General features: G+C 47.8%; 1 protein-coding gene across 1 annotated transcript in view; it reads right to left on the bottom strand.

Moving 5' to 3' along the window:
- STX3 (syntaxin 3) overlaps positions 1-10622 on the bottom strand; it is a 42686-nt gene extending 32064 nt beyond the window's left edge. Inside the window, exon 1 of the mRNA XM_063116947.1 lies at positions 10497-10622. Coding sequence (XP_062973017.1) covers positions 10497-10526 — 30 coding nt within the window. The 5' untranslated portion in view covers positions 10527-10622. The remainder of the gene's footprint in view (positions 1-10496) is intronic.
- Positions 10623-12125: the final 1503 nt, after the last annotated feature.

The following is a 12125-nucleotide window of genomic DNA, read 5'->3' as shown; positions in this document are numbered from 1 at the left end:
TGTAATGGCACCTGCCACCTGCAATTTGTATATATACTTATTTTTAAAATACACCTCAAAAATGTCACTCCATTAATCAAGGGCACCTTTTTAGTCAATTAAAAGGTACACTTTTAAAAAATTAAATTAATTAAATTAATTACACAATCAAACATTGCCATGCTGACATTAATAATTGCACATATATCTCAGATCAGTATTTTCCCTCCATGTGTTGTGCCTGTACTCACTGTCAATTACATTGTGTTGGGATGGGGATATCATTCTATATCCCAAATGCTCAGGGCTTAAGACGTGACCCTTGGCTTAATTCCATGTGGAGCAGCACTGGGTAAGGGAGAGAAAGCTACACAATCCTGCAACACTGCAAATCCCACCCACTTTTGGCTCTGAGTTTGACCACCATTGTCTTCTCAAAAGCTTCACAATATGGCTACCAACTGGGACCAGCCCTAAGGAGCACATCCTGCCAATTTTAAAACAGCTTCACCGGCTGCTAGGCCATTTCCAAGCACAATAAAAGTGCTGGTAGTTACCTTTAAAGCCCCATACAGCTGGGTATCTGAAGAACCATCTTCTTCCACATGTATGTGCCTCTGCATTATTATCACCATCAGAGTCCGTTCCCTGGTTGCCCTTGCTTTTTCTTCTTGCCTTTTGCTTTAAGGGTTTGCACAGTTAGGCACCTGCCAGGGGCCCACCAGCAAAAGCCCCCTGGAGCTCCTTCTCCTCACCATTACAACTTGCTTGTTCACCTGCCTCTCGCTCTGGTCCAGGCAATAGTGGTGGTGAAAAGAAGGAGCAGAAGGTGCCGTTGCCAACTTGCTCACTGGCTCTCTGCCTGTAAAGTAAGCAAATGGCAGCAATGATGGGAACGAGGATCAGCCAGGAGCAACAGAAAGGTAGAGACAGTAGCCTCCCTGAAGGATGATGTCTTGCCCAAGGGGCAGGGCCCTCAAAAACCTGGTGCCTACTCTGCCTTGTCAAAACTAGGTAAACCTGTGTGTGTGTGTGTGTTTTCCCAGGTCTCTTACAATGTCAGCTGATTCTGGTGTTATCTTGCTCCTGATGCATGCTTTTTCTTTGACTGGTGTTTTAATTTGTAGGCTGCTTTGTCATGCTGCTTTATTGTCTTTGCTTGTGAGCTGCCCTAAAAGAGTTTGTTGACGGGTGGGGCAATCATATGCGACATGCATATAAAAATAAATGTCCCTTCCTAAGGAGTGACAGCCTGTCCTTCTGACTAATCACTTCCCCTTTGGTTTAGGTTGAGTTTCACAGTGGCTAGTTAGCCCCATAAAAATATAACTTCAACTAACCTTCATTTCATGTGACCCTTCAAGTAACCATATCCTTCAGTGTCGTATGAAGGTTCATTGGTTTTGCCATTAAAGTTCAACTGAGGAATTTTGTAGCAGGATGAAGAACAAGAGTCAAGAGAAATACCTTCCCCTAAAATGATTACTTCAGTTTGTAACACTAAAGGGCTTAACTCTAGGAAAGTGCTGATGCAGCACAGGGCCGGCGCTGCCATAGAGGCAGCTCAGGCAGCGGCCTAGAGCGCCAAAGTAAGGGGGCGTTCCAAAGCCGCCCCCCAACCCCCAACCCCAGTGTCCTGGCTTTGAAGCCAGGGCCCGGCCGGAAGCCGCTCCTGGCTTCAAAGCCAGGATGCTGGGGTTGGGGGGCGGCTTCGGAACGGCTGGAAGCCGCTCACCTGCCTACGGCGCAAAATAGTCTGGCACCAGCCCTGGCTGCCCACAACTTGGCTCCCTCCAGGTATGTTAGACTACAACTCCCACCTGCCATTGGGAATGTTGGAAGTTGCAGTCCAACAACTCCAGAGGGCATCAGGTTGGGAAAGGTTGCATTAAGAGATCCATTGTTTTCCTTTGTTCTAAAGAGCAGGATACGTACCAAAACAAGCAACCGTTTGCCTGGACACATAACAAGATCTATTACTTTTACTTTGAACCATTTCTGTCCTACTTAATGTTTTTGAACCCTCAGTTTACACTCACTAAAAAGCAAGTCCCACTGAACTCAGAAGCAGTTGCTTTCATATAAACGTGTTTAGGAATGAGCTGTAAATTAGAGATTATTTAAACTATTCTCAAACTTTCTGCGGAAAGAATATGCCATTCTACAATGGCGAACTGAGGCAGAGGATTTTTATGGCGCAAAACCCTGCATGGTGTAGAGCAGGAGGGACAGGAAATGGGGCAGAAGCCACCCGTGATAAAGATAGAGCACAACTTACTCGCCTTGAGATAAGAGCAACAGAAGCGTAAGAAGTGGGGAGTGGCAGAGACCTCCAACAAGTGCAAAGGAGCTGCATTTCCTTGGAAGGAAATAGTCATCAAGATAGGCAGGGCAATAGTTTGCCAGAGGTTAGACTTTGTTGATGCAGGCCTTCCCCCACCCCCACTCCAGATAAAGTTATCAAGCCGACAGAGACCAGAAAGACAGAGAGAGCACACGCATACCAAGAGCACAAAAAGTCTCATTAAAGATCTCAGAGTGATTCTCACATTGAAACCAAGCACAGGGGATAGATCCGCAGGGATACCAACTCCACACGTCCAAGAAATATAAGCCACGATCTGAATGTTTAAGGATAAATGTAGAAAATAAGTGCTCAAGATAACAGACAGGCTAGCTGACAAAATTCTTTCCCCTTTTTTAATGCATGGTATTGTAAGTTTTGGGGTGGGGTAGGGATTCCTTAATTACAAATAAAAGCTCGGATCTCATGATTTTAGGATTTTAAAATTCCCTAAAACCACAACATTGGCAGTTTTATAGCAGCTGCCAGGAGGGAGAAGAGTTGTCAGTTTTTACATGGGATCTAGTCCTGATATTAAGAGATATCACGGCAGCTCCACACTGTATGCAGTCAACATAATTGTCAACAAAGTCAACATAATACACAAGTGCTTCCTTGAGAAAACAATATGAGAAGTGGAAGATTTACTTTGCAGGCCTCCTGGTTGCCAAGGAAGGAAAAGACTGAAATATAGAAGTGGTGTTTGCTCAGTGCTCAGAAGCGAAAAGATTTATGAAACGTACCAGACTGTAATATAAATTATCATGCATTAGATGGACTGCAATAATGTGAAGACGACTTGTGCTCTAGGCAGGTCTGGAACAGTCCTAAATAAGAAAGATTAAGGGGAAATGGTGGATTTTTCTTTGCTGGTGATATTTAAACAGAGGCTAGGTGGCTATCATCCATCAAGGATGGTGCAGTTTCATCCTGCACTGCAGATCTTGCATTGAGAAGGGGGTGGACTAGATGCCCCCCAAAGTCCAACACCACAGTCCTTTTGTAAGAAAGAGACGAACTTTTCCAAAAGGCTGGATGAGAGGAGGCCTTACCTTACCATATCACCAAGTTGGAAACAAATGGTAACTATTTAAGATTTCTTCCTGTCATTGGTTTAATTCTACCTTCCTTCAACCCAGATGTGTTGGATTGCAACTCCCATTACATTCAGCCAGCATGGCTCACAGTGATGCGAGTCGAAATGCAACACATCCGGAGGGCACCAGGTTGGGGAAGGTGAATCTAACTGTTTGGAGACCTCATTGCCTGTAGGCTCTGGCCATGCAGTAAGCTGGAAATCCAAGGGCGGAAGGGATGCTTTAACACTAGACCCACCTTGTAGGTCAGAACTTAAAGAGGTAAAACTGTTCCTGGAGCATATTACTTCAGTCTCCAGGCAAAGGTGTGGGGCATGCATGTTTTGTGAATATCCCCCCCGCCAGGCATGCACGCACACACAGAATGTGTCATGCAGAATGAAATGCAATTATGTCCAAGGGGGCAGGAAAAACCTGGGTGTTGGAGTCGTTTCCCCTCCTCCTCTAAACAGCTCCCAGTGACAGCCCTTCCTCCCAGAAAAGCCTCCACAAAACTGTTCTCCAGAAACTCTTCCCCCATCCTGCACCTCCATTAAGACCTCCCCTGGCTTGCATGTCCTCCCACTGTCACTGTCCCTTTGGGACTTGAGTCTGCTGAGGAATAAAAATAAAATTAATCCCCTTCTCTCTCCCAAGCGTTTTATCTCCTCTTCCCCTGGCTGATGGCTTTATAATCCTGACTAAATCCCCGTCACTCCTTCCCTCCCTTTGCCCTGCCCCCAGCTCTTTTGAATCACGGGCAGAGAAACAATCCAGTCCCTCACACATCCAACAACATAGCTGCAGTCCTTTCCCTTAAGGCCGAGAAGGGGGAGCACATGGGCCTCAGACTTTGACACTCCAGAGACCTTCCTCCAAGTCAGGAACTGGCAGAGGCAACCTCCTCTAACTAAGCAAGAAGAAACAAAGGGGGATCCACTGCACAGAATTCGTTTCCGTGCCAGGCCTATCAAGGTCAGATCTGGTCTTTCAAGGGCAGGATAGCCCTAAAGACCTCCTCTCCCCTCCCCATCACCCTCACCTCCCAATAAACCAAGCCCCAGGGGATTTTTCCATGACACTCCCTGCCCATCAGTTCTAAATACGCTCTCAGGTTTGGGGACCTGAATCTGTTAGCCATATCAAGACACATGCACGGAAGAGATTGGGTGGGGAGAAAGGGCAACTGCTTCACTCTCCACAAAGAAACCTACTTCATTACACCACACAGCGTGCAGAAAACAGAACAGGGCAGGGCAGAGAAGCCTGCACGGTGGGCAGCTAATGCCACACATGGTCCCCAATGAAAAACCAAAACAAGGCCTCATCTATCAGAAACAGGCATATTGTTCCAGTGAGAACCAGGGAAGAGCTAGGATTGGAGGGGGGGATCCTCCCCCTTCAGAGTGGGGCTAACATTCCTTTAAGGGAGAATGCTATGCATGTTTAGACAGAAAAAGTCCTACAACTCCTAGCATGCCCCAGCCAGCTATGCTGGGAGTTGTAGGGCGCATCGGATTGCTACCCCCCCCCCCCCAGTCCTGTACTCTGGCAGAATGTCTCTGGATTAGGAAAGATGACACTTGCAGAAGCCAGGAGGCAAAACTGATGAAACTAAAGTGAGGTAGGCAGCCTGGGGGCTTAGAGATGTTTTGAAATACAAATCCCACAATCTCATGTCAGTGGCTACGATGACTTGGGCTGATGGGAGTTGTAGTCCAAAACATATGGAGGTCACTGGGTTGCCTGCCCCTGCTCTAAGGCTTTCACAGCCCTGGAATTGTGCTACTGGTTACGTATCCCTGCAGGCTGTGTTGTTCAAATCTTGCTTGTCCACACACTGTTGACACAGCACATTTGTTTAACAGTAAATGGTTGCCTGATCTACTGAGTAACAAAGACAAGGACTGTAAGTTACAATGCTGACCCAGAAGCCTTACATAGTTTTGACAGTCAAAACTAAAGAGCTTCAGTCACAGACTGAAATTTAGCTTTGTTGTAACAGCCTAAATGCACATGTTATCTGCAGCGCCAAAACCACTTTATAGTAAAGACAGTACCTCCAGAGGGGAAACTGAGACACAGGGAACATAACAATGCGACATTGCTTATCGTGATGTCCCAGTACCCAAGGAGTCTTGAGGCATCTTAACAACCAGCAGATTTCTTGAGGCACAAGTTTTCATGGAGAGTGGGTGACGGCATATTATCCTGGAGGATAAGTAGATGCCAACAATGCTCTTGCATGGTCTACAAAGTACAAAGAGGAGATATCTGCACAAAAGAATGGACAAAAAACCTGATATGAAAAAACACCAATATTTAAAAACCAGTGGGAGAAAATGTCAGACTTCTAAAACATTCTGCTGTTGACTCAATCTTTATTCAGTGAAAAGAAAAACCTTCAGAAGATGATGCCAAAATGACATTGCTCAACTAAAGTTTATCAGCAAATTTGAGTCCATTCATTTAGGTCTTAATAAAGACCACGGATCTATCTCCTATTAAATTAGCATAGCCAAGCTGGGAAGATGGTAATTGAAAATTGTCACTGTTCTTATTTTGTATACATTTGAGCTTCCCATATAGATGTCACAGGCCTGTTGACACCCTTGCGACTCATGGCTTTTTGCTCCCACAATTCATAGTCGAGGGGCTTCTTCCTCTGAACCCTATGTCTATGTATCTGCTGCCAGCTGAGGATAACACCTCATATATCCGATGAAATGGATTCCAATCAATGAAAACAATACATGTATTGGGTCACGACTCTTTCCATTGTTTTTACCACAACAGATTAGCCTGTCCATCCCTCTGGAATTTGTGAAAAGAATAGCAACAGCCCTTCTCTGACCACAGTCCCCACTCATACCCCCACCATTTCCCCAAGCTGCTGTCTGCTATTAGGTTCTCCTATTAGGCAACTGCTGGCTCAGTTTTCTCAGACCAACAAAATGTGCAAATGCTCCCCCCAAAAGGTGTGAGGGAGCAGGAACCAAGCTATGCCTGTAAAACTTTGACTTAGTCAGTTTGACCCTGCTTTTTCACCCATATCAGTTGAACGGAAAAATAGGCCAGATAATTGGTCCTTGGTCTCTGTTATCAGAGGCGTAACAAAGGTTCCACACCACGACCCTATGTCATTGGGTTGTCAGCCTTTTCTCCACTACAGTGTTTTTCTTTCCCCAATTTTTCCTCCTGCTAATTACCTTCGACACACAGCTAGGACTCAACCCCAGTTCATGGGAAGTGTGAATTTATTAGTGCAGTTACGGTGGTAGAAGCTACAAAGTGAACACTAAGGAACTGACTGCATTCGGACAACACAATAGTCAATAGTGGGTTAATAGTCAACTCCACGGTTGATTATTGAGGGGGTACTCCCCACATGACATATTTATAATCTACCGTGGTGTGGATTAAGGCCAGTGTCGAGTTGACTATTAGTCAACGGTGTGTTTGATTGACACATTCCTCCTCTACCCACCCACCCCAGTCCTTGATTGTATCTCATCAGCTATTGCAAATTCTGCCAGCTGGACAAGAGTGGAAGCCATCACTTTTGCCAGGGGAGAGCTGAAAATAACCAACTGTGTGTGATGAAATAGTCAATGGTGCCTGACACATGACAGGATAACCAACAGTTGTTCAAATAATCAACTCTGCACAGCGTTGGTTATTTGCGCTGGTTATTTCAGCCAAATAACCAACCATGGTGTGAAAAAGTCCCCACCCAATAACTATTTAACCCACCATTGGTTATTGTGTCATCTGAACCCAGTCAGAGGATAGCCTCATGATGTAGAGAACAATTTTGTCAATGAAAAGCCAGGTGTTTTTTCATCAGTAAAATTGTTTTCTGCAGCCTGAGACAATTCTCACCCTTTGTGTTCACCTAGAATGCTCACCTGCCTTGCACCTTAGCACCTACTAAGTAACTTCTCCTGGCAACATTTGCTAACCTTCCTCTCACCCTTCCATACATGGCTACTCCTATTTTATAGGAACATCAAAATGTAGACCAAATGTGCCCATATTGTTGGTTATCCAATAACCTCAAGTAGATGTCAGTAGTCAGGCGATTTTTACACAACCTTCAATAAGATTCCAGGTGTTTCCAGACAAGGGTTTTATTGTGAAACTGCCCTGCCTCATTCACAAAATTTTATGGGGGGTGATGATGATGTCTTCCATTTGTAACCCTCCCTCCCACGTTTTCCCACTGCTTCTTCCATCTTTTTTCCTTCTACAAAAACCTGCTAAGGAGGCAAAGACGAATAGTCGCACTATGTCTTTTGACGGGTGGTCCTGCTAGGAGCCCTCTGTCTGGAAGTACACTTCAACTGATCACAAGCCTGGAACCTGCTTCTGGCATCATGTTTTAACTAAATATGGAGAGCACATCAGAGCATGCACAAACACCCTCTCCTTGCCACCAGATTGCCTGTAGACACTGGGGATTCAGAGACAGTTTTCTGGGCATATTTGAGCACCTTTCTCACCACAACTTAAGCCTATGTCCTACCTCTTGCCATTCTTCTTTCTGGATGAGCTCTTATGTCCCATGCTTCACGAGTGCAAGAAAAGAGGCTGAGGGCACAGCCACAATTTCCACAGCATCCTGCCTTGACATTAAGCAATTGCTTAGTCCCAACAGACAAGGAGCCCTCATTGTGCCAAAAAGTGAGAGGAGAAATTGAACCAACCTCTGTATCCAAATTGAACCAACCTCTGTATCCAAACAAGCACAAAGAAAACAAAGTTCCTATTTGTGCAGTGAAGGAGAGAACAACAACTCTAGGAAGGAACTCTCATGGTGAACCAGGCCTTCCCCAGCAAGTTTGAACAAAGGAGTGTGTCTAGGCCTTGACCGAGTTGGGCACGTGTTAAGCTAACAACATATTCTGGCAATAAAAGCTGTCAGAAGTTGTCCTCATGCCAAAGACCTGCACTGAGTGACCAACCTTGTAACTAGGGATGTGCTCCGCTTCTAATTGGACCGGCGAATTAGAAGCGGAGCGGGGTGCTTCGCCTCCCCTTAAGGCGGAGGCGAAGAGGATTGGGGGGCCAGCGGAGCGTGGCGAAGAGGATCGAGGTGAAGGCGGATCCTTTGCCTCGATCCGGAGCTCCGCCGGAAAGGTAAGTGGGGTTTACCGGGCCCTGCCTCTGTCGCCCATTCGGCGACAGCGGCAGGGCCCGGTAACCCCCCCTCCTCTCCCTTACCTGCCTCCGTCCGCGATCCGTCGGCTTCTTCAATTGAGCCCGCAGTTCAGCCAGGAAGTCTAGGCCACACTTGCAGCCCAGACTTCCTGGTTGAACCGCGGGCTCAACTGAAGAAGCCAACGGACCGCGGACGGAGGCAGGTAAGGCCCCCCTCCCCCTTGGTCCCTTATTGGGCTCTGCCGCCGTCGCTGCACGGGTGGCGACAGCGGCAGGGCCCGGTAACCCCCCCGCCCTCCTCTCCCGGCCTTACCTGGCGCCACTCCCCTCCACTGCGGAGCTCCGATTCGGAGCCAGAGCTCCGCGGCGAAGAGGAGCGGAGTATGGGCGGAGAGGTGCGCAGCGGCCCGCAGGGCGGAGCGGAGGGTCCGTGCACACCCCTACTTGTAACGTCACATCATGATATATGCAAGCAACGCTACAAGAACGATGTACTGGAGGAGAATCACAGGTAAGCATGTCTTACTAGCTGCGCTTGTGTATTTTATGAAGGGGTGACAGGTTAAGAACAACAATCAAGAAAGGCTGATAAGTTGATTTAAGGAACTGCCACATCCCATCCATTATGTTTGACCTTGGGGAATCAATGGTCCAAAATAGAGGAGATGCCTTTTAAAAGAAAGTGCACCTGCTGGAACTGCATGGCCTGCAGCAGCTACATGTCACGGAGTTGCAAAACAAGGAGTGTTCAACTAGTGGCTTTACAGAATCAGTACCTATGCCCGTGGTGTGCCTAACCCTCTCAAGACATCTTACACAGCTGTGTCCTGAGGCATACGTTTGAGCGATAGTCTGTGCACATGGGGCGGGGGAGGAGGGAGAGAGAGGAGGTCAGTGTCACAAGGAGGGAAACCAAAAGGAGGAAGTTGCCAACTCCACATATCTTCCTCGTGCAATGGGTAGAGGGAAACCGGTGGTGGGGAAGGGAAAGGGATCCTAGCCAGCCCCAAAACTTCCTCTCAAGTTTACCCCTCATGTCTCCCCGAACAACTTCCCAAGACTATAAACCTGCTCCTCCCCCTCCTAGCCAGCTTCATCCTGGTCTGCTCTTTTTAACATGCACATGCAAAATGGGTGCTCCCAAACAAACACATGTTACAGGCACCCATGAGCCAAGGAGTTGGCAGCTGCTGTGGCTCCCAGATGTGCCTGCATATGCTGTGGTAAACAAAGACTTGCTGCTGCTGTGTAGCATTTGGAGGGCGGGATGTTCAGCCTCTCCTCGCTGCTGCTGCTGCCACCGCCAAAGACAACAATGATTCCTTCACCTTGCCAGCCGCCCTGGAAAGTTTTAAACCTACCGCGATATATAAGCCTACCCCCAAATCTCCCAGTCTTTCTGTTGTTTTACTTCCAGCTTAGCTTAACCACTTCTCCCCTTCCCCCACCCCCGAAGATGACCACTCTACCTGAGGATAGGAAGTGTCCCTGTATAATGCGACCCACACACACCCCGTCCAAAATGAACCTTCACAGGCTTACTCCGCCCCCATGGTGGGACTTAACCCCTTGCCCTTTTCCTTACCAATCCCTCCCCACAGGTGGATATCTTACTCAAAAGTAAGCCCCACAGATTTCAATGGCACTCCCAGCTCAAAGCGCCTAGACTGACCTCCATACTGACATAGGAAGCTGCCTCATACTGAGTCAGACCGTGGGTCCATCTAGCCCAGTATTGTCAACACGAACTGGCAGCAGTGCTCCAGGGTTTCAAGCAGGGTTCTCTCCTAGAACAACTTGGAGATGCCGGGGATGGAACCGGGTACCTTCTGCACGCAAAGCAGGTGCTCTACCACGAATCTACGGCCCTACTCCATCGGAGGGAGACCCCATGGTGGAAGTGGGGCGGCGAGGGGTGGGGGGAAGCGCTCACTCACCGCTTTCAGCTGCTCCAGCCGATCCTTCATTTTGGACAGGTGTTGCTCCTCCTCTCTCTAGGTGAAACAGGGAGCCCGGGCGAAACTCCCCCGAGGGAGCGTTTCTCCAGGAAGTGCAGTCCCAGCACAGCGCCCAGAGGGAAGGTTCCTCCTCCTCCTCCTCCTCTTTCTCTCCTCGCTCGCTAGGAGGAGCGTTCGGGTCTCATCGGTGCAACGGGGGGAAGCCACCCACACGCGCGTCCCTTCCTCCCGGCCGCCCCTCCAGTCAATCTAAATCTGGCTCTCCTTCCTCCCTCCGCGTCCGTGTGCGAGCGTCTGATCCTCGCGCGCTGAGCTGGCCCCAGCTGCTAATCCACAATGACATACATGGAAGGAAGGAAAGAGGGGGAGGGGGGGAGGCCGGAGGCGCCTCCCATTTTACCTGAGCACAAGTCGCTCTTAAAGATACATCGCCCAACCCGCTCGCCAGCCAAACCTGTTACACGGAGCCTCATGATTCCCGCGTGTTTCCCGAACTCATGGAAATGTAAACAACGGGTGATTTTCTTTGGAAGATCGTTGAGAAAAAACATCTTTACGGCTACCACTGCTGCTGCTTCCTATTCTTATTCTATTCCAGTGGAGACTAGTGGCTCCGATGTGGGTGGGGCTGTGAATCCACTCTCAGTCAGAACCAGTCAGAAGTCTAAAGGAGCTATCCGAGGTGCTGGACTGATTTTGGAGATAGGATTCAGCACCTTGGATAGCTCCCTTTGAGTTCTGGCTGGTTCTGAATGGATTCACAGCCCCACCCACATTGGAGCCACCAGCCTCCATGGTTTTATTATACTGGAGTAAGATAAGCAGAAAGACTGGACTCTGCCCCGAGGATCTTACAACCCGAAACGTGGGCAGCGGAGGGGGATGAATCTGCACCACTGCAACTACGCTTGCTTTGTTTCAGTTGGAATAAAGACTACAGGGACAAGCCAAAAACTTAGCGGAAAGGAAACGGTGGCTTCTGAGGAGGTTTTGAAAGAGGGGAGAGTTCCAGCCAGGCCTAAAGGGCAGCATGGTAGAACGAATGGAACGATTTAGAGAGTGGTGGACTTGCTGGGCATCTATACAAGCAAGGCGTTTTCTTATTATACTAACTATTTACTCAATGTTAAATGTTTTGTTGTTGTTATGTGCTTAATAGAATACTAGAGCTGGACACAACTTGGAAGATTGTTCTTGTCTAATTAGGGCTTCCTTCTTTTGCGGGGGGGGGGGAATCAAAGCTGTAGCATTTTCAAAAGCTAGGGGAAACACAGACCCATAATGAGAAAAGCAGCATCGGCTGTGTTTCTTGGTAGACCCGGGTAATATCCATCTAGACGAGCATTTTTGTCTCTGACAGTGAGATGTTCTTAAGAAATTCACAAACAAATGGAGATGGAGATAAGCAAGCCCTATTGTTTTTCCCCAGCCCATCATCTACTAATTGGCTCAGATAGCAGAAGCTAAAGTTTCTTCTGGAGCCAATCCTTTACAGATATTTTTTTAAAAGAAAAATAGAAGCTGATTTTTCTCTGTCCCCTAATGAAGAGCACAGTGCCTGAAATGCCATTGTAATTGAGATTTAGGGTGTCATCCTATGCACATTTA

This window comes from Elgaria multicarinata, chromosome 2 (genome assembly GCF_023053635.1).
Source record: "Elgaria multicarinata webbii isolate HBS135686 ecotype San Diego chromosome 2, rElgMul1.1.pri, whole genome shotgun sequence".
NCBI lineage: Eukaryota > Metazoa > Chordata > Lepidosauria > Squamata > Anguidae > Elgaria > Elgaria multicarinata.
The sequence above is the reverse complement of the archived record's forward strand: the minus strand, read 5'-3'. Positions and strand labels throughout refer to the sequence as shown.